This window comes from Toxorhynchites rutilus, chromosome 2, assembly GCF_029784135.1.
Source record: "Toxorhynchites rutilus septentrionalis strain SRP chromosome 2, ASM2978413v1, whole genome shotgun sequence".
Classification (NCBI taxonomy): domain Eukaryota; kingdom Metazoa; phylum Arthropoda; class Insecta; order Diptera; family Culicidae; genus Toxorhynchites; species Toxorhynchites rutilus.
Window position 1 is genome coordinate 251,233,464 of NC_073745.1, and position 24,368 is coordinate 251,257,831.

At 39.4% G+C, this 24,368-nt stretch overlaps 1 protein-coding gene across 2 annotated transcripts in view; it reads right to left on the reverse strand.

The window, feature by feature from the left end:
* The window catches only part of LOC129771567 (serine/threonine-protein phosphatase 4 regulatory subunit 1-like), a 464,751-nt gene that overhangs the window by 428,406 nt on the left and 11,977 nt on the right, over nucleotides 1–24,368 (reverse strand). For both annotated transcript variants that reach the window (XM_055775336.1, XM_055775335.1), the window contains exon 2: nucleotides 17,077–17,170. In XM_055775336.1, coding sequence (XP_055631311.1) covers nucleotides 17,077–17,170 — 94 coding nt within the window. The remainder of the gene's footprint in view (nucleotides 1–17,076; nucleotides 17,171–24,368) is intronic.

Here is a 24,368-nt window from a genome sequence, read left to right on the forward strand (position 1 = left end):
TGTGTGGATGAAAGTTCGATAAAGCGAACGTGGTCTGTTATTTAACAACGTAAATAAACTTGTTCTGTTTGAAAATCGACGATTAAATTATTTGAATATTGTTCATACACACATACTACTATCGCGATAAAAAAATAGGGGATGGGGGTTGAAATTAGGGGTTGTATGTATGGTTTGAATCCAAATTTAGGAAAAAAAAATATTCAGAATTTTTTTTCTGCATAGAGCCACTCTAAGGGTATTAAATATATGGTAATCGGTTCCTTAGTGATATCACATATAGTTTAGGAAATTTGTTGTGCCTAATTTCATCAAAATCGGTCGACCCGTTTCGGAGGAGTTCGACAACAAACACCGTGACACGAGATTTATACAGCCATTCCATGCCGATATAGTGGTTCTCAGATTTCCAGCAAAATTGATTTTTTTGTTGCTTATCGTAAAATATTAGACCCGATTTTTTTTATTTTTTCATTTTAATTTTTTAGGATGGTCCGAAAAATCTTTTTTTTCCATTTTTTCCAAAAACAAAAGCAGAAGTTATAATTTTTCAAAGAAGACTAGGTTATTGACTTCTATTTAGTATGTCGATTATCAGAATCGGTTCATTAGTTCAAAAGTTAGTAAAAAGTCAATTTTTGACCAAAAAAAAATTTCGAGATAACAGCACATCTCAACGTTTCATGCAATTCTAAGACATTTGACATCAATACAATTTTTTTGAAAACCCCGATTTTGTTTCTCCCAAGGAGGGAGCTGTTTTCGATTTTCAGAAAATAAATTTTTATCGTGCAAATCAACATTTCGCAGAATGTCTCGTATGAAAAACCCATATGACGATTTTCATTGGCACCCTAAACCATATGTTTTGCCTCGTATTCCGAAAAAACGAAAGTCCGAAAGTCCTAGAGTGTCGATTATAGACAAAAAAAATTCGAGATGACAGTAGATATCGACGTTTCATGCAATTTGAAAACATTTGGCATCAACTTTTTTTTTCATAGACAATCTAGTCTATATAAGAAAATAGCCTCAATCATTCAAAAATCGTTACTTTAGTTCCAGTCGTCGGATTAAAATATGAGTTTGAATAAAGTAGTTGGAAAGTCGATGAACTTTCAAGGAAAAATAATATTTCAAATACACCGTTAAAAAAACATTCTCTGAATTCAAATTGGTTGTTCAAAACTTTAATATCTCAACAGTTCAAACACACTTGAACTGCTATATCCAGCATTCACGCCAAACAGTTGATAACGGAAAACATTAGCGTCATTCCGAATTACGTGTGTGTAATGGCAAAATAACAAACACGTTAAAAGCGATAACAAAATCCCTATTCGAATTTATGACTATTTGTTTGATCCTTCCCCCTCCTACTTATTACCATCTGACAGGCGCACATAAGAATCTGACCTGAGATGATTGAAGCGAGAAACGGCGGCAAAAAAGTGCAAGAAACGGCAGAAATAAATTCACCATTTGTTAAACGAATCTAATTTAATTTCTGCTCAAAATTGTGAAGGATATAAAATACAAATCAACGAGCGTTTTTTTCCCTGCCCCTTCTTTTGTTTGGGTCATTTGAGGCCGATATATTTTTTGACGACGGTGCGCTCTCTTGAAATTATTCAGCTTTCTTCATACTCAAACAAAAAACCCAAAAAAAACCTGAGGTGTGCGCGGGAGGACGAAAGTGCAGCCAGGCCAGGCTCGGCTGAACGAACCCTAGAAGAAGGATACGTACGTGAGAGAGCAGATGAGACATCGTGTGCCTGGTTGGTTGGTTGGTAGTACCTACGGCCACCAACAGCAGCCTAACTACAATAAGATATGTGAAAAACAAAATTAGCACCTGTCGGCTGGCTGCCAGGATGACTGCAGCATGCATGTACAGTCCTCGAAGCCATTCAGATGTTGAGAGTTTGAAGAAAGAAAGAAAAAAAAAGACACATCGGCAACAGTTGTTCAGCTGAGCCTGAGTTGTTGTTATTGTGCTCTACGCTTCGGGATTCGAGCGCCTCACGATGGCGTGTGCTACGCTTCGAGTAATCGCACGCGTGCTCGATCCCGGCTCAAGAGAGAATCCTCCGCAAGGATTCATGATTTCGAGAAGATGTGCTGCAGATGGTTTCAGCCCGGATGATGCGAGCCGTAAAGATAATTGCTGTCAGTTTAGTTGTTTCGAGATTCATTTACGTTGCCTTAGACTAATTAATATTGACACTCGAGCATAAATACGTGCACAATAGGAAAAATAAGCTCCAAAGTTTTCATTTTCCTTTTTATACTCATTTCACGTTTGTCTGTTGCCGTCACATGTGTGTCAATCCACGAAGCCAAGGAAGCGACAAATACACTTATGCTTTAATGAGAATTTTAGTTTTCTTCAGTACCTATGAACTAATCCTTCTCTATTTCTATGAGCTCTTGCAATTTATAGTTTGATGGTAATTGTATTGACAAACAACAGCGGCGGAAAAATTATTCCGTTTGAAAATCATGTCCTAATGCCTTCCACTTTGATGACATCGCGAGGGATTGGATTTGGCTACCATAAAATGTTTTCCAAAATGTGTCTCATGGAAAATATGAATGATGCAAAACGAATAACAAGACTTTATTGAATCATACCATACATGAAGAATTGATTGGTTTTACCCCAACAAATTGGCAACAATTTTTTTAAAAGAGCGTATCCACAATAATTAACATTTTTCTCTATACAAATCACAACTCGCAATCCAGCTGCTTAATTAAAATATGGTGTACGTCAAAAATTGTCTATTGTCCATTTTGAGTAGACCACAATCCACACCGAATCAGCCGAATTTTGTACATAGTTACTCAAACTTACAAATTCCATTAATTGTGTTACCAATTTGAATTACGAATGATTTTGATAAGGACACATCCAATAGTAAATAAGAAATTGAATCTACAATGCTATTCTACATGAAAAAATACATAAAATGTTTATTCTAAGACAAGCCGCTTCCGAGATATAAAAAAATCTTGTATAGTGAAAATCATGTTCGTAATTTCATGCTTAACAATAGAGAATGTATACTGCTCCAGGACATTACGATTAAGATTTCGAAATCCAATAAAAATTCTCAAGCAAAAACATAAAAAAATCGAAGTAAATTATAAATATATTCATTATATAAATCTGTGGAGGCGATCTGGCGTAGTGGTAACATCCATGCCTCTCACGCTAAAGGTCACGAGTTCAATTCTCACTCCCGACATTCTTCCAAAAATGGAAGTAAAAGTGACGAACCAGCCAAATGAGTTGAAAGTCAGTATAATACAATTAAAAAAAAAAAAAAACATATATATATATATATATATATATGTGGCATCAAATATATATAAATATATATAAATCTCGAGCTAGTGTATTGCGGTTGATGCGATTTCTATAAATCGCATGACATTTCTTCACGTGAATACATCACAAATGTAAATGCACCGTTAGAAACTGCATTTCAAGGATAGCAGCGCTCCCAGCGCACAATGGTCCAGGAGGTGCATTTAAGTGGAAATTAGCATCTAGAGGTCGACAGTTATTCTCTAGACAAAAACTATCTTCGACGAAGATGTTGCATATGATAGAACGCTAATTTCTATGTTATCAAAAATAGGGTGACCAACATTTACGATGAAATAAAAATTCTAACTTCCTTATCTTTATAGATAGAGGTATAATTAGTTCTACAATGTTATAGCCCCAGTTATTTAAGAAAACTTTTTAGAACAAAGTTTTTTTCTATCTCTTGAAATAACCGATATAGCGCTTTTTTCCAAAGTTGCGTTAGGGTCACCATCAAAAAAGAAGAATTTCAGAAGACTTTTAGAGCTTACTAAGACAAAAATTTTGCGATGCAGGACTTGTCAATATCTCAACTCTACTCAAAGTTATTAATATGTCTTCCCAAAAAAATATGCATTCGCTTGTCATTCTTTTTGGGGCATAAAAAATATTCTTTGACGGCATTTGAAAGAGCATACTTGACTCTACATAATGTGAGATATCCAAAATTATGTTATTTTTTTTTGTAATTGAATAAACTAAAATTGAAATCATGAATGTTTGGGTGAAAACCCATCAATAACATTGATTAGTATTAAGATATTAAGACTGGCCATTTGAGCTTTATAGTTGCGTCCAGGCGCGAAACATTCGAGAAACTAACTTTCCAGTGTTTCATAACTATAGAACCAAATGGAAAAACTCTCACTTCTTCACAAAATTAACGTCAATTTCACATGAATGAATCTTTAGTCCTTAATCAGTTCAAATAACCCATTAAGGGTGGTTTCGACTAAGCTGCGTCATGTTGTAGTGTGTATCTCGTTCTACGCAGAGGATACTGCTCGTTTAAGCTCTTCAAATCACTCATACTGCTTGTAAGCTGCATCTACTATTCGTACGATCACTCCTCAAAAGTTCTTGACAGGGGTTTGTTTTGGTGAACAGGCTGACCAGTCCAAAATCTGAACCCCCTATTAATTAAAGCATTGCCATTGATGCCAAAATACTCGATTATCACATTGTTTTTGATGCAAAAACAACAGTAAATGATTTTGAAGTATTTCGTTGCACTTCTGAAGATTCATTCGTGTTGATGGTAAGCTAATGTAACTAATGTGAAAGCTAAACCCATGGATTTCACTATTGCAGGAGAACTTCGCTGATAAAAAGAACTTCAACTTGAATAGAATTTGTTCATACTGGAAAGACTTACGGTACGTGCCATGTAAGTTTTCAACTCGTAACTTTGCAGGCTGCAGTTTGATGGTTTGAGGAAAATATTTTCTGGAAGACCTGGTTCAGATAACTTTCCATCAACACGAATGCACAGTCAGAAGTGTAGTGAAGTACTTCAGAATCATTTACCTTTGTTTTTGGATCAAAAAACACTGTAATAATTGGGCAATTTGGCATCAATTCATAAAATCCGGTAAGTCATTTGCATGGTTTAATGAATAGGGGTTTCAGATTCAGGACTAGTCGGCTTGTTTACCAGATCAAAACCCTATCAAGAATTTATGAGTAGTGATCGTACGAATAGTAGATGCATGAAGAAGTATGAGTGATTTGAAGAGCTTAAACGAGCAGTGTCCTCTGCTCTGCGTAGAACGAGATATACAATACAACATGACGCAGCTTGGTCGAAACCACCCTTGATGGGTTATTTGAACTGATTGAGAACTAAAGATGACCTATGAATTATAAACTTATTGTAATTCATGTGAAATTGACGTTAACTTTGTAAAGAAGTGAGAGTTTCTCCATCTGGTTCTATAGTTATGAAACACTGGAATGTTAGTTTTTCGAATGTTTCGCGTCTGGACGCAACAATAAAGTTCAAATGGCCAGTTTTATAAATGAAGATAGTTATTATATCCCACATTATATACTTCAATTCTAATGACTTCTTACAAATCTCTGGGAACTTAGAAAAAATGATGTTGTGAAATGTAGAATATGTGGATACAGCAAAGATTTTTTTTCGTATGTACAACTCATCATCACAAGAAAACCGATGGTCAGATTTGAGCTGTCCTAATTTCATTGTGTTCATCTCTACCCAAATTATAATGATAGAATCCATTGGAGAATATTGAAGAAAAACAGAAAAAACGAAAAATGCGCAATCAATTTGAAAAGTTTGTCCATTTTTTTTGACCTCACGTTCAGTTGAAATTTGAGCTTGGCGTCTCGTTATTGAGAAAATGAAAACAAATTTTCAGGAGGAATAAGAACAAGCTATATATAAACATATATTTTCGTACGTATAATTCATAATCACAAAGGAAATGATGGTCAGAATTGAGCTGTCTTTATTTCGTTGTGTTCCAGTCGAGCTTCGTGGTTCCATTATTGTGGAAATAATAAATAATAAATAATAAATAACAAATAAAGATTTTCAAGTACAGGGTTTTCCAACTTTAAATTCCGAAAGTAAATTGAAATAAAACACACTTAGAATTCGAATTTCGATGAAACTTTTATTTCAAATTTACGTTTGGTTTATGCCATTATGTGTGAAATACAACATCATTCAAACGTCCACCTAGGGCTTCCTCGCACACCTTGATCTGGAACAGGTAATTTTCGATGACTTTTCGGCTCATATGGGGTGGTATCTCGGTTATAACTTCACGAATGTTGTCTTTCAAATGTTCAAGAGTTTGCGAAGGGTTGGCATAGACACGGTCTTTCGCATAACCGCACAAAAAAAAGTCTGCGGGTTCAAATCGCATGATCTGGACGGCCAATTGGCATCACCAAAACGCGAAATTATGCGTCACTCAAATTTCGTTCGCAATATGGCCATACTCGGTCGTGTTGTGTGTCACGTGGCGCCGTCCTGCTGAAACCACATGTCATCCGTATCCATATCTTCAATTTGTCATCGATTAACATGCGGCCATAGCGTTCACCATTCACAGTTACCGTCTCGCCGTCCTCATTTTCAAAGAAATACGGCCCGATGACTCCACCAGACCATAATGCGCACCAAACAGTGACTTTTGGCGGATGCAATGGCCTCTCAACAATCACGTATGGATTTTCTGAGCCCCATATACGGAAATTTTGGGGGCATAGCCACCGAGCTCGAAATGTGCCTCATCACTGAAGAAAACTTGATGCGAAAATTCAGCATTTTGCTGCTGTTGTTCGTTCACCCAATCGACGTATGCCCGACGCATTCCATGGTCACCACGCTCTAATTTTTGTACCAGTTGGACTTTATATGGATGTAGGTGCAAGTCCAAATGCAAAATTCGCCACAATGATGTGTTTGACAAGCCCAATTGCTGAGCACGCCGTGGAATCGAAACATTCGGGTCATCCTCCACACTGGCAGCAACAGCAGCAATATTTTCGGCCGAACGCACATTACGATGATGCACAGGTTTCACAATATCCGCAACGGATCCATTTTGTTCGAATTTACGCACTACATTAGCGATTGTGTGCTCTGTACGCCGTCCATGACGACCAAAATCCGTCCGTAATGCTCGAAAAACATTTGCCGGTTTTTCATCATTTTTATAGTATAATTTAACAAAATTAACACGTTGTGCGATGCTAAAACGATCCATATTGTAAAATGGCAGACATTCAACTAACGATATGACGCATTGGTTGACAGCTATGTCAAACGGTTGTCAGCGCAGGGCTGTATACTTTCGGAAGCCCGAAATGGAAAACCCTGTAGAATAAGCACATCTCATATGCAAAACAAATATTCTGTTCGTATGTATAACTTATTATCACAAGTTCGATGTTGAAAACACCAAATACTGTGTTAACCCTTTGCGGTCGGAATTAATTTACCTTGAAATAGACCCTCTTATCTTTCCATGCTAATAATATTTTGTTTATACCGAGTACCGTTACCTATTATTCATAGAAACTACGTATACATTCGTGAAAAAGTTCTCTAGACATTAATATTCATTTAGAAAAAATGTGAACTATTACATCGTTGAATGAAGTAATTAGTATGACACCAATCGCCGAGTAAGAAGAAGTGCAGTGGATGTTCAATTATAACGCACCACTTTTCAATATGATTGCACTAGTGAATATAGCTTATTTAGAAGAACCTAGGATTGTGTTGTGCAGGTGCACAGTCAAATTACGTTGACTCAACTACCAGAATCAATGCACTCTTTGTTTTACGACCACCTATCAGAAATACATTTTTTTACGAATGACCAATGATTGCTTTCAAATGACGACAAACGGTGCGAATAATAATGAAGAAAGCGGTTAATCTGACATTGATAGTAATTCCTTCTCAGCAAATTTATACTTGGATTTACACAAAACGGCACTGGAAAATTCGAAGATCACAATGTCTTTATCAGGGGGTTTTCGTAGCCACTTGGTTACGCGTTCGCTTACAAAGCTTACCAAGTTCAAACTCAGGGCCCTCAATCGACCATCTTTGTGTTGTTATAGAATAACTACGTCCACGCAACCATAATAAGCGAAAATCCAAATCGATCCACGGTGGAACAAATATCGATTCATCCATACAACTGCTCTGCTCTGCACGAAACATCGGGCTGCTGTTCTATAAATAACCCAACAATGATCAATATCAACTGTCTCCGCTGTCCGGTCTGCTGAACAATGGAAGAACAGAAAGAATACCCTTACACCTAAATGGCTACTACTGTGTAATTTACCATAATGTAATGGAACAGAAAACTTAACGCCTAAAATGGCTACTAATAACTACTGTGTAATTTACAATTTATAGAAACATAAACATATGTACATGTACACGGCTCTGTTACAGCTAAACTGCTAATGAGCCTAATGAATAAATAAATGGGGAAAAATGAAAATGTCTTTATCAGAGCGAATAAATGTTCGACTGAAAGTAATGAACGTCAATTTGCTGCCCCAACAATCGCATATAATTGGCTGAAACTCCTCACATATTAAGTAAATAAAAGGTGTTAAATTCAATCAAAATCTAAAAACGTTTCAATTATTCACTAATTATAGTTTGAAAGGCTTCCCCTGTTAGCGATCGCGAATTTTTTGTGGAACGAAATTCGTCGGTTAGTAGGAATATAAAAGATATAAAAGATATCCTTTATATTTCTACTACGTTTTTCGAAGAATCCTGTAGTTCAACTTAAAGCAAACGCCTTTTACTATAAAAATGAAAATACAGGTGAACCCCGATTATCCGCGAAAGCAAGCTCCATAATAAATCTATAGGCCATCTCAGAATTGTCGGGGAATGATAGGCTGGTAGATGGATAGTTTAATGATTTATGTATTGATAAAACATAGTTTTGTTGCCGAAATATCTTTTATGCGTTTATGCGTTATGCGCGATTTACGTTATCCGCGGTGAGCTAGCCCGACTATTCCGTGGATAATCGGGGCACATCCCTTGCTAAATGGGATACAGTTAAGCGTTTTTTATGAACAAATTTTTTTCAATAATAATTGAAATAGTAGGTACATGTATGCAGTAAGCATGACCTATTCACCTACAGTCGTAATTAAAATTTTCTCATAGTACAAAAACGTAGTAAAAAACACATAACCTTTCGCATAATGAGACTTGGTTCAGTTGTTCTGGCATATTTTTCCGAAGTTAATGCTACAAAAGGGAACCCTTTAAGAGCAGAATGTGATAAGGTCTATCAGTTTTTGGTAAACAGAACATTAAAAGTCGTTATTCACCACTGACCGCTTTGCCACCAAACGTCAAAGTAATTTCTATGCGAATCAATCTCTAAGATTAAACGAAATATCTGTTCACCTCTCCTAGAATATGTGAACCTGATGATTTGTCGAAAATATCAGGTCGAATAAACTAAATTTCACGAGAAATATCGTAGATACGATGCGCTAACTAAGCTAAGGTTTTCATCTATATTTCGACAAGCGAAAACTCTACTGAAGCATAGGGTGATTTAAAAGTCATGAAAATCGTTATACAACAACTGATCTCGTTCTCCTTGAAAAAATTATACTAGACCTATACTAGACGATATACAGCCAGGTTTTTACGCGGTTTTTTTTGCGCGGTTTTTACGAGGTTTTCTTACGCGGATTTTCCAATAAACGCGGTTTTTTACGCGGTACCCGCGTAAAAAAGTCCAGTGCAATGTCACATCTCCCCCTCAGCTCACATTTTTTTCTCATATTCCCTCAGAGCAAATTACGGTAATTAGTGCTTGTAACGGGCAACGATTCGTGAATGTCTTTTCCTGTCTACTTAGCTCTGGACGGTCCAACAGTGGTACTACACGTGCATCGGCAGAAGAGTGTTATAAGTGTTATATATAGTAACAGCAGATGACCTCATTCGTGAGGAAACCCGAACTACAGCTACAGCGATTTTTTTTACGCGGATTTTCCAATTAACGCGGTTTTTTTCGAGGTACGTATCCCCTGCGTAAAAAAACTGGGTATAGTGTATTCGACAAAGTTTTGAATCTTATTAGCATATAGACTTTTGTCGAAGACTTTAACTTTCTATCTTTAATAGTTTCTGGAATACATGGCATGACATGACTCCTGAAAAAATAATCTTCTACCCGTAATATTTCTGTGTGTAAATTCTCGCGTTAGACATGTTCTTGATTTATTTCTAAATAGAAAAAAAGGTTGTAGAACATGTCAATCACGATAATTTTCACATAAAAATGTTATGAGTTAAACATTAGTAGTATAGATATTTGTTTTAGTTAGTTATTTGCGTTATAATTGGATATTTGTTTGTAAATCCTCGCGTTTGACATGTTTCTTAATAGAAAAAAGACGGGTGGGTAATGTCGGGGACATAACCGGAGTGACGTAGGACTATACAAAGGGAACAGCTTTTGCTAAATATATATTTTAAATATATTGTTTTATTTTCTTCTCCTACGTGAATACCTACCTATCTTTCGGAGACGAATGAATTGTAAGATTTGTAGTCTCCGCAAACAAAGTAAATAAAAATGAAAAAGAACTGATGTTTTGGAGACGAACTCTACGATCTGTCGAGAAATAAACGAGCTATAAGCGTTCTGAAAAACCAACAGTAAATACAAGGACGGATGACCTTCGGATTAAAGTCCTTTAAAATAAGAACAGAGCAGCAGGAAATACATAGCTCATCGTGTTGCTTCTTAGTTATTTCTCTATGTAATGCAGATGTAACGTCAGTCAATTTTGAACATCAGTTAAGAAAGCAGTTCTTGCTACCGAGAAAATTCGTTAATACCATCCTGCATACAATGTGTTGTAATTTGAAGCCACTTTTAATTCGGAAACCATACATGGGTTTGTGAAAACTGAATGATCAATTTAAAAGACCCCAATCACCAATAAGTTCAAGAACAAGCATAAACAAAAAAAATCAGTTTATATGTCATATTATGTCACTTTAGAATGCATTGGCATTGTGAAAAACTTTTAATAATTCTTCTTTGAAAGGTTTAATGGCCATGAAAAGCGCTGTGTTTTACGGTGGCTGGTTTTGCCACCAATGCAGTCTGTATAAACAAACTTTTTCTTTCTTCTACCTGCTGCCGTTTTGCGATTGCGTTTGCCACTTGCTGAAACTAGTTGTTGCCACCGAACCGAATGTGCTCTGTTCTGTAGGTGGGTTTTCTTATTGTCGTGAGCAGCTTTGCAAGCCAACTCGAGCACTCCGGCGGCCGAAACGCTATAACCGCTGTTAGGTATACTGGTGCTCTGGCACCAATCCGTTGATGCGATGTGATGTGAAACGATGCCATACAACCACACTGATTTACGGTTTGAAAGAGAATTATATATTTTTCAGCGGATCCGCGTACTTGTACTTTAGCTGTACACGCTCAAAGGATAGAGACAAATCGGCAGACTCAGCCAAAGGGGCGAGTCCAACGAGACGAACGAATGAGCGTTAAAAGGCAGCGATGGCAAAAAAATACACTCATTACGATTTGTTCGCTCGTTGGATTCACATGCAGGCTGAAAAGGGTCCTTTTCAGGATCACAAAATTATCTTTAATCTAAAGAGTTTATTGTTTTGTTATCACTCGATATCCCCATCTTGTTCGGCTAAACCTTCCTGTTTAACGATTGCGTTTGCCACTCGCCATAGCTTTCACAGTTGGAAAATTTCTTCCCATCCAGCTTGTGACATGTTGTACAGTAAATTTTATTTAATGCGACGTACTGAAGCACCACTCAGTGTCGCATTGGAGGCGATTTTAATCTGTAATTGAACATTTGCGATGACAGTGGTACAGTGTCGACTTTCAATGTGGGGTCATAATATGGATCTCTATGTTTACAAAAATGTCCAACTAAATATGTCGCATTACATGTCCGTCCAATTAGCTAAATGTCGAACTAATTGTAAATTACTGTACTTTCAATCTGGAAACAATTTAAGAATTGGGAAAATTGAATAATCAGGAAAGTCCCCAACTATCAATAAGCTCAGAACAACTGCCAAATTCACATACTCATCAGATCCTGGCAAACAAATTATGAAAAAATCAATTTGTGTTTTATTATTATTTTGGGTATTATTTTAGAAAGCATTGAACTGTATTTCGTAAACTCTTTTTTGAAAGGTTTAATGGCCCTGATAAGCGCCGTGTTTTATGGAATGGTTCCAATTTAGAAAACTTTGTATTCGTGGTTTTGAAAAAAAACCATTTCGAACGCCCTCGATGCCGCCTTGTTCTGGATTTGCCACCAAAGTAGATTGTATAAAGAACAAACTTTTTTCTTCTGCTACCAGCTGCCGTTTTGCAATTGAGTTTGCCACTCGCCACTCGCTGCAACTGCCTGTTGTCTTGATGTCAACCGAACCGAATGTGTTCTGTTCCGAATGCGGGTTTTCTTATCGTCGCGAGCAGCTTTGCCAGCTAACTCGATCACTTCGGTGGCCGAAACTATATAACGCCGGCTAGGTGGACTGGTGCACTGGTACTAACGCGCTCGGCCTAGCTACCCTTGCGGGGAACTCCACATCAACACGGTTCGAGCGGGATTTTGCCTTTCCCTTCACTTTTCCTCCTTTGCCATGTCCAGACATGGCTGCTTGGGTTGGTTTGTTGATGTGTTGTGATGCGAACTGATGTGGTGTACGGTTTGAATGAGAATTATCGTTACGGAAGGAAGGAAGGAAGGTATTGTATTATAGAGACTTTAAACTTTTTCAGTTCATTCGTCTCTAGCCTTGAGAAAGGCCCTTTGGAAACTCTACTCTACTCTACTCCAGCGCTACCACCTCCACCCTCTTGCCTTGAGAAAGGCACTTGATCCCTCGCCGTCCAGCTCGTCCAGCAACGATGTTGTCCAGTCGGTGTCCACACAGTGAATGCGTTGATCGTTACGGCAGCGGAGCGGGGATTTTTAAGCTGACTGGCTGGCTCGAGAATTACGCATGTGTGAGACTGCGACCAATGTTTCGTTCATATTTTTTCTTTTTCCTTTCCAATCGTGCTTCATTGTATTTCGCTGCTGCTCTGGTTGCCCGTTTTGGTCGGTACGATTTGAGGAGCACAAAATGGACCAATCAAAAATGGGCACATAGTGCTTTTGGACAATGCTTGATATTTCACAATTATTCAATTATTTATCTCAAGAAAAATGAAATGTTATTCGTTATGATAGATGCGTACATATATTTCCTATCAATTGATGCAAAAACCTTTGCGATCTATTGAGAAATGCTCGAGTTATAAGCGTTCCAAATCTTGCATTTTTTCCTACTTGTGCAGTGCCTAGATTTCCATTTCACCCCCTATATCTTCCGGTTAGACGTAGTCCTACGTCAAAAAAGTTTGCAGAACATGTCAATCGCGATAATCTATCTATATCTATAAAAATGGATTTCTGTCTGTCTGTCTGTCTGATTCTTATGGACTCGGAAACTACTGAACCGATCGACAGGGAAATTGGTATGTAGGGGTTTTTGAAGCCGAGGAAGGTTCTTATGATAGTTCGAGACCCCTCTCCCTCTCCAAGAGGGGACTGCCATACAAATGAGGAATAAATTTCTGCATAACTCAAGAACCAATCAAGCAAACCGAGCCAAATTTGGCATGTGGAGGTTTTAGGGGGCAATAAATGTCTCTATGGTGGTTTGGCACTCCTCCCCCTCTGTAAAGAACTAACTAAAGAACTATGAACTAAAGTGGGACTACCGTTGCTTAGCAATAATTTGTTTGTATTGGTTAAATTCTTGATTGAATGAAATAATTTCCGAATTAAATTGAATTCAATATATTTGCTTTGTGAGTACAAAGATTGAACAAATGTCATGTAACGCCAATTCATGCATTGTGATACATTATGTTCTTCGTTACAAGTAAATTTAATGACAGTCCATTTACGTTTGGTATGATGCCTACGTATGTGGACGGAAGAATTATCAAACGATTATTTTATTTTACATTTCCCTCTTAAGTTTGCATCTCTCAAGTGTACGTACTTCTCGAACCGCGAATTTGCCTGAAACTTCAAAGTCCATTCGCCTCTAGTGTCTGCACGATTTTCCCAGGTTCCTTTGTCTCGAAGATCGTGTACATATTGAAACATATTACCATATTAACATATTAATAAACATATTTTAGTCTACACAAAGGCAAGCGAGTACAAAGGTACTCGCAGTTTGCATATATGTACAAAGTCGATTTCTCCAGAAATCTTGGTTTAGAAGTCTGTGTTGGAGAAACACATTTCAGTCGGAATGATGATGATGTTGGATTAAAGAGGCTTTAAACTTTTCAGTTCATTCGCCTTTTCATTCAGTCGGAACAAAAATACTCTCGACTTGCATGTATCTGCAATGCCAATTTTCCCACGCTCCATGGATTTGAAGTCTGTGTTAGGGAAACACATTTCAGTCGGAACAAAAAGCTTCCCGATCTGCATGAATTTGCAACGCCAATTTCCCCAGACACCTTGGTTTTGAAATCTCTGTTAGGAAACACATTTTGGTGGGAGCAAAAATTCCCCATACTTTCTTGTGTTTGTAATGCCGATTTCTCTAACGCTGCTTGGTTTTGAAGTCTGTGTTAGGGAACATTTTTCGATGAAAACAAAAGCCCTCCTACTTTCATGTATTTGCAATGCCGATTTCCCCAAGGCTGCTTGGTTTTGATGGCATTTTTGGGGAAACCGTGAATCGGGCCAATCAAAACGAGGTAGCTAGGGCGTTTAGATAACGCTTAACATTTTACAGTTGTTCAATTGTTTATCTAATGATAAATAGCATTTTATTAATTGCGATAGATGCGTACAAATATTCCCTATCAATTGATGCTAACATCTTTCCAATACAGTAAGGAATGTTCGAGTTATAAGCATTTGGAATCTTTCATTTTTTCCTGCATGTTCTGCGTTTAGGTTTTCATTTAACCCCCGCCCCCTATACTCCGGTAAGACGTAGTCCCACGTTAATAATAAAACACTTTGATTCTAAGTAGTCTAATTCTGTTTGAAAGACTTCAAGTATGCAAAGCTGCTTTTAAATGTCCAATGTCTTTACACCTACATCGTGCTGAGCTAGTGCTGCCAACTCGTAAGACGAGTTGGCATGAAATTAGGCCATATGTTTGCGTATGGCAATTCTTCGAAATGCGAAATGCTTTTTGGGTAAACAATTCGGCTGCCACGATAATGCAAAAATAAAACTTAAAGCAAAATAAATAGAACTTCTGAAAACAAAAACCAACAAATTGCCATCCTCTGAGATTAGCCTTTTGCATAATACTTGCAGGGGAACCACTCTAGAAGGTAGATCCATTGTCTTTGCTCAACACAAAGTTCAAATGCAACTTTGACACCTCTCATACTCAAACCTAAATATCGAAGATGTAAAAGAAAAATCAGATTGTCATCCTTTTCGTTTCGAAATCCGATCCAGTTGAGTCATTGATTCAGGAGAAAATAGTACTAAAGCTTACAACCACTGATCCGTTTTAATCTGTTTTGTTACTGTAGTTTGAAAAACTTATCCGAGCTTACTGTGAGCTACAAATTTTTATATGTATTCTTGTTCAAAGACATCTGTCTAATGATGCAGAAAAAACAATACAACTTTATTTTTGAAACTCGAAACATTAAACATTGGTGACGACGCAAAAATCTCGTCCAAAGTTTTCGTCCCCTCCTAAAGTCAACGCAGTCGCGCTTAGCATTAGATAACGTTAGATCAAGTGACGCTGTGTGTTTAGTTCACATTTAGAACGTTATTTATACTAATCTATACCCTCATTTAAGATAAATATAAAACTGCTCTGCTGTCTGCCGTCTGCTACAGACTGTGTTTCGTGTACGTGTGCGATACGATGACCCTTGTCAGCAGCATCATCATCATCATCGCCAACAAACCAACCAGCATCTTCATCTTCATCATCATCATTAGCGGCATCAGCAACGTCATCATCACTACTCTGCTGTTTGCAGGAGCCACGGAACAGCAGCGGAATGCTGCGCGACCAGGGTCCGATCCGCCACACATAACTATATATTTAGCACAGTCTAGACGATCGAAACATTTTTGCGTTTGTTTTTCAAATCTATTCTCGTTGGTCCGGCCGGCAAGTGGCCGGTAGCGGGCAGGGTGCAGGGGCCGCGACGTGTCCAATTCACTTTTGTACCCGCCGTACGATTTCAGCGGAAAAGGATTAGATTGCGTCTGCCTGCTCGTCCGTCGAGAGTCGAGATTTTAGCAGCCAACTCTCGCACGAGTCGCTTTCACTTTCATCTTGGCGTGAACCATTCCTAATACTCTGGGCAAATTATACTCTTGCAACGTACAAAACTGCATGCTGTTTCGCACCCGTCGCGCCCCTTATCACGCCTCATCTTAGGGTGCGTCAAATTAGGGCTTGTTTTAGAAGCGGCAGGAAGTCACGGGAAGCACTCCCCACAGACGGTCAGTAATCGCATAGAAGGATTCCTTATCTCTCGACGGAGTTATTCCACCTCTCGAAAGAATCAATATAATGTGTGAGAAGTTCCAAATATTTGAATCCTCATCCCCTGCGTCACGGTCGATCATCTAAGTGTGCGTGCGCGTGTGTGTCAATTGATTGAATTCATTTGCATCTGTTCTGCAAAAGAAAGCTGATTACAGATGTGTTTCCGCTGTCGTCTCCGCCGCTGCCGGCGTCATTTCGCTACTAGCGATGAAGAAGATGCAGGATTTGATTAGACGACGATGATGATGGCAAACACCATCACGCTATGTGGGAACGCGAATTGGATTGCTGATTGATGTTTCGCTGCATGCACTGAATGGTCGGGTTAATTTCGTTTCGTAGCTTGTGCAAGAAACATAATTCAATATATCGCGCATCGATCAACTGGCAAGAAGAAGAAGAAGACTTTACAGATGGTTCCATGCCTTTGATTTTGGCACCTTACGATGCAGCGCGAGATGGGATGCAGGAATATTATTCTTGCCTTACAGCTATTCTACACAAATCCTTACCAAACTTCGTGTTTTCTGAGATAACAAGCAATTCGATGGGACATCGCGAGGTAAATTCAACAAGGGAAGAAATTTGCATGCATCTACTTACCGATGAACTGTTTTCCCGGAGGTTGCAAAATTGTTGAGCGAATTGAGCGGATCATTTTTCTTGAATAGACATCCGAATCCGAACGAATTGCCAACTGAAATTAAATGCGGAAGTAAAAGGAAACACTATTAGCCATTGCATATTAGGCATCCGAACGCATCCAAGACAGCAGCCATTGAGTGCGACAAGCAGCCACCATCGGTTCATGTGGCGCTGGTTTATGCAGCAGAACCCAAAAAGATAGTAAGTATACGAACCAGAGTCAATCGATGTGATGAAATGCTGGAAATGAATAATCAGAACTTTATTAACTCAGCGACACAGCTGTAAAAAATATATAACTACGTCTTACATTAAGGGTGCCAAATCAGAAAACATGTCACGTTTTTATGAAATATGCGTTAAAACATATTTTCGCTGCGAACGGATTTTAACGATTTGCATACTAATCGAATCGAAAATTTTCTAAGGTTTGTTGGATATGCTATACCTTACATGTCTATATATGTTCATAGTCTATATATGTTCATAATTGATGAAAATTGGAAGCATTCCCATTTCCTCATACATTTGTGTGCTTTTCCGAACAGAGCCATCAATAACGGGCAACTAATGCAGCCGCTAGAATTGAAACAATGAAAGGGGATAGCACAAAGAGAATATTTGCGAAGTAAACTCCAACCTTGCATGGTAAGTAAGCTGTCGCTAGCGTATAAGTAGTGCATCTCCTCTGAGGAAAATTCTCAGAATATTTCTGTGCCCGAAACAACAAACGTCGTTTATTCTGCTCGTTTTGTGTCTTGTGTTTCCCCTCGAACTGTGAACGCTAGCTAATATTTCACTTGAAATGTATCTGGCATTGCAATTAAAACAACGATCCGAGTCATGGCAAAGCAGGCGAAAAAAGAGAAGAGTGCAATTGATTATAGCTCGCTTCAAGCCACCAGTGTTTGGCTTTGTGTGTGTTGCTTGTATTCGTTGCGCGAAACTTAGAACTCAAAGAATCGTTGCTTCTCGAAATGATTCTACAAAATCACGCAAGCCATTACAGGTAATCTTCGATATAACGTACATTTTACTTTCAAAATTGTACGTTGTATCGAATTGTACGTTATATCGAAGCATAATAAAGTACTCACAAACGTAGTCTATAATACATTATTGTGTTGCTGTTTTAGTAAAGTTAATGATTAACTTCAATCAGAAGACGAAGCCAGCCTTTCTCATGATATTTTCCTTCGTACTGTTGATTAAAGCATGATTCATTTAGAATCCGGAATCACAAAACCAGCTGTATTTCGGGATTTATTGAAAGTACAAAACTTGTTTTAGCATCACAATACAGGTAACTCATTGTTCTATCAGAAAAAAAAAGACGGGTGGGTAATGTCGGGGACATAACCGGAGTGACGTAGGACTATACAAAGGGGACAGCTTTTGTTAAATATATATTTTAAATATATTGTTTTATTTTCTTCTCCTACGTGAATACCTACCTATCTACCTGAAAAATGGATTAGTTTACTGTTTACTCTTTATGAACATGTTGATGGTTCTGAAATGAACCTTTGGTGTTGTGTTTTTGTTATCACTCGATATTCCCATCTTGTTCGGTTAAACCTTCCTGTTTAGCTATTGCTACTCGCCACAGCTTTCACAGTTGGAAAATTTCTTCCCATCCAGCTTGTGACATGTTGTTTAGTAAATTACATTTAATGCGACGTTCCGGAGAAACACTTTGCCACTCACTGAAACTAATTGTTGCCTTGATGAGCGCCGAACCGAAGCTGCTCTGTTCTTGATGCGGGTTTTCTGATTGTCGTGAGCAGCTTTGCAAGCCAACTCGAGCACTCCGACGGCCGAAACTCTATAATCGCTGTTAGGTATACTGGTGCTCCGGCACCAATTCGTTCGGCCTAGTTACCCTTGCGGAGCAATCAGTGAATGCGACCAACAGGGAACTGGAGACCTGCACGGTTCGAGTGAGACTTTGCCTTTCCCTTAACTTGTCCTCCTTTGTTACGTCCAGGATGCCGATGCCGTACAACCACACGGGTTTACGGTTTGAAAGAAAATAAAAATTTTTTTGGGGTCCGCGTGTTTTATACTCTAGCGGTACACACTCACAGGATAGAGACAAATCGGCAGACTCAGCCAGAGGGGCGAGTCCAACGAGACGAACGAATGAGCGTTAAAAGAGAGCGATGGCCAAAAAATACATCATACTGATTTTAACCTCCGACCGAGAAGGTCACGTTTTTTTCAGCTCGGCAGTTTGGCGTTTTGGACAGCGGACTAGGACGTCTCCCCCTGGCGATTCCGAAGGAGTTATTTTTAATTATCTTTAAGTGGCAGCAGAAGGAGAGCGGGAAAAGGCAATAGCTCGTTTCGACCGTGGAGAGCGGGCGCTTACCGGCCAACCGGAAAAGCGCGCGCTTTTTACGGCGTCACTGACGCCACGCCCCCTTTTTCCGGGGAGTGTTGCCAATTATTTTGTAGTGATTGTAGTGATCTCTAGTTATAATTAAAAAAAAAAAAGAAATAACACGCGCATACGGACAGTGAAGTGACAGTAGGAAAAACAGTTTTAAAATAATTTTGGAAGTTTATTCGCGATAATTGGTGGTTTTGTGCTCTTGCTAAAAAAGTGCGAATTTCTGGACACATATCCCCAAGTGTAAAGACCCAACAAAATTTCTCAGTGTTTTCATCTGAAGATTAACCCACTTGTCGGCTATACCTAGGGGATAGCCTGACAACAGCATGGCTTCCAGTAGCTCCGGGCCTCCGGGAGGCCGGGCTACAAACTTGTACGAGGGTAAACCTACCCAACGTACTGCTCCAAGATGGGCCGATCCACTGAACGGCAACCTACAGATCCTGTTACTACGTGCCACAGGAGAGAACGTGATTCCGACTAACCCGTTCGTCGTGAGTAAGACGATCGCCAACGCTGTAGGAAAGAAGTACTACACAGCGCGACCGCAACGAGACGACAAGAAGAGGACGCAATATATCCTTACGGCCAAGGACGAAGATATCATTGGTAAGCTCCTCTTAATCAACAAATTAATTGATGAAACCCCTATTGAAGTGATTTACCACCCAACCCTTAACCAACGCAAATGTGTTGTTACTTGTCGTGATGTCATGGACATCAAAGAATCCGAACTGGTGACAGAGCTTTCCGATCAAGGTGTGATCGATGTCAAGCGCATCACCAGAAAGGAGAACAATATTGTTGTACCAACTGCCACTCTTATTTTGACGATTCGTGGAACTGTTGTTCCCGATTTCATTAATTTTGGATTTATTCGGGCTGGGACTAGAAATTTCTACCCCAACCCAATGCAATGCTTTAAGTGTTACAAATTTGGACATACTAGCAAACGATGCAAACGCGAGAACCCGCTTTGCCGAAATTGTGGACAGGAACATCCAGAACAAAAGGATGGAATTAAAACCTGCAATGCTTCAGCATTTTGCTTGAATTGCCAAGGGGACCATTCCTCTTCGAATAGGAAATGCCCCGTATGGCAAACCGAGAACAACATCACAAAAATCAGAATCGATTATGGTATCTCCTACAAAGAGGCGAAAGAAAAACACAACGGTCAAAATAATGGACCAACTTTTGCAAGTGTGCTGCAAGACAGACTCTCCAACTTGCAAAAGCCAACACCCAGCTGCAACTGCAAATGTAACTGCGCCTCGGCCGCTTCGGCCTCTTCTAGCCGCGAAAGCACTCCCCCAATTGACACTACAATCGATACTTCCATGACAGAGTCGACAACCGACAGCTCAACAACGGAATCTGAAAACGAATCAGTCATTTCAATGGACACTTCTGATGTTCCAAACAAAAATAAAAATAAAAGAAAAATGGCGAAAGGATCATCTTCAGATTCAGATCAAAAATCCGAAGATGAAATCCAAACAAACAAGGACAAGAAAAGAACTAAGAATGAACAAAGAACTACACCACCAACAAATAACAACACAACACCAACAGAAAACAACAACAACACACATCAAACAAAAAACAACAATAACAACAACAGCAACGCACATTCAACAAAAAACAACACAAACACAACAAACACTCCAAAGACTTCTACACCAAACAAAAACAACACCAATACCTCAAAGAAAGCTTCTCTTTCCAAGGGTAAAGGACCATCGAACTAATTCTCCTTGAATAGTTCAAACATACACACATTTAAGACTTAGGAATTAGAGTCAAAAACACCAACACATTCACTCCAACACAGAAATTCGGGATACAATGGAACATCAGAAGTATCCGACGAAATATTCTAGAACTGAAAATGCTTATTTCAAACTCTAATCCCACAGTCATAGCCCTTCAAGAAACTATGACTCCAAACAACTTCGATAAACACTTCATCTCAAAATATATCACATATTTCAAAGAGGGTCCCAACCCCTCAAAAAACGGAGTTGCAATCGCAATCAAAGATGGCACTCCACATGATCTTCTTCCCATTACCACTGATCTTCAGGCAGTGGTAGTGCGCATTAAACACCCCTTTCCAATCACCGTCGTTAGCATCTACATCACTTATGATTCCGATCCGAACACTCTACGCGGACAACTGGACCATCTGTTCGCCCAACTTCCCGCCCCAATCATGCTTATGGGTGATTTCAACGCCCACTCATACGCCTGGGGAGGTGCATACCTCGATCGAAAAGGATCCATCATTGAGGATTTCATATCCGACAATTCTCTTCTCCTTCTTAACAACGGCCAACACACCAGAATCCATTATTCTGGTACTACTTCAGCCATCGATCTCACTATAGTATCAGACAAACTATCTTCAAAACTTTCTTGGAACATCCACGATGATACTTGCGGAAGCGATCATTTTCCAATCTTCACTTCCTTCGGCCAAACTTCTCCAGAGTTTTCAACAAGGCCAAGATGGAAATTTGAATACGCTGACTGGGCTGGCTATCAGTTTGACATTGAAAACAGCCTCTCCGCTAAACGAGATTGGACAGCCAAGGAATTCTCCAAAGTTGTCCTAGAAGTTGCAATGGTGCACATCCCCAGAACCAGTGGCATCCCTGGCAGGAAATGTGTCCCATGGTGGTCGCCTGAGCTGAAGGCAGCGATCAAAGGTCGACGTAAGGCCCTACGCAAATTAAGAAAGGCCCATCCGGACAGCCCACTGAGACCCACTCTGCTTGCAGAGTTCCAAAGGGCTCGCAAAGAAGCTAAGACTGCTATCAACACAGCCAAGCACAACAGTTGGGTTAAATTCGTCAGCGAAATTAATCCCAACGCGTCAACAAAGGATTTATGGAGTAAGATTGGCAGGCTTCATGGAAAGAAAAGAAGCAAAGAATATAATCTTCTAATTAACGGTCAATACACCAATGACCGGAAAATCATCGCCGAGGCGTTTGGAGATTTCTTTGCTTCCGCCTCCTCCAATCAAAACTACGACCAAACCTTTCTAACCCACAAAACGGAATGCGAAAGAATTCCCATCGATTTTCATACCGATGTGGAATTTGACTTCAACAAAAACCTCTCCCTCAAAGAGCTCGATTGGGTACTGAACAAAGTCAAACAAGGATCCACAGGACCTGATGACATTAGCTACCCTATGCTTAAGAATCTACCCCATCTCGGGAAAAAAGCACTTCTGAAGCTCCTCAACAAAGTCTGGGACAGTGGAACCCTCCCCAGTTGCTGGAAAGAGGGTTTAATGATCTGTATCCCGAAACCAGACATGAACAACCATCTTCTTGACAATTTCCGCCCCATCACTCTCCTAAGTTGTGTTGGGAAAGTCTTGGAAAAAATGGTCAATCGACGCTTAACGACTTTTCTAGAGTCAAATAAGCTGATTGATCCCAGACAATTCGCATTCCGTGCGGGAAAAGGTACAGAAGATTGCCTTGTAGCAATCGAAAAAATCCTAGACGACGCAACTGAAAAATTACACCACATTGATATTGTTTCCCTGGATTTATCCAAGGCCTTCGATCGGGCATGGAGGTACCCAGTGCTGAAAAGCCTTTTCGACTGGGGGATTCGTGGGAGATTAGGTCTCTTCGTTAAAAGTTTTCTAGAAAACCGGTCTTTCAAAACCGTTATTAACAACCACCAATCTTCTCTAAAAATCCCAGAAAACGGCTTCCCACAAGGCTCAGCACTTTCACCAACCCTCTTCAACATTGCCATGCAATCTCTATTCGAGATTATCCCGGACCATATAAAGGTCATAGTCTATGCAGATGACATCACTCTTATCTCTACGAGCTGCTTCGGCTTAATTCAGAGAAAGAGGCTTCAAAAAACCTTAGACTCCATCCAAAACTGGGCTCTAAAAACAGGTTTTAAAATTTCCCCGGAGAAATCCAAACACATACATATCGGAAAAGCTCTCAGAAGGAGAACCTATCTTCAGCTCAACAAAATCCCGATCCCTACAATGAGGACATTGAAAATACTAGGGGTTACTTTCGACAAGAAACTCAACTTCCTATCACATTCCCAAAAGACCAAAATAGCCACCAGAAAGAAATTGAACATCATCAAGTCTATCGCAGGCAACCTAGCCTCTGGTCATAGAAAGACGTTGCTAAATGTTGTAAATGTTTGGTTGGTCCCACAAATCCTTTACGGAATAGGCACCTTCAGCCGTGGAGGGGACAGGGTGTTAAACACCATTCAACCAATTTACAATAAAGCAATTAGGCTCGCAATTGGCGCTTTTCCCACCAGTCCTACTCTTGCTGTAATGGCAGAAAGTGGGCAACTTCCCTTCACCCACCTGGTAACAAAAGCCATCACCAATAAAGCCATCCGTCACTTGTCACTCCCCGAAAGCGACCACAATGTCCCATTAATACATAGAGCTAAAACATGGTTCAAAAATCTCACGAACAAAGATCTTCCCGATATATGTGAACGTTCATCTGCGACGGGAAGAAATTGGAACGTCAAACCGCCGAACATTAACCTTGAACTTCTCAAGACAGTTCGAGCGGGAGACCCTTCTCCAAAAGTCAAAGCCTGCTTCAATAACCTCGTTGCATCCAATTTTCAAATCAACCACCAGGTATACACAGATGGTTCAGTCAGTGCCGATGGAGTTGGATGTGGAATCTTTGAGAGTAGATACACTGGTAGCTTTTCTCTTCCACCGCAATGCTCCATCTTCAGTGCGGAAGCTTTCGCCCTTTTAATAGCTACCCAAGAATGCACCCATGAATTTCTTCCTACCACAATATTCTCAGACTCAGCTAGCTGT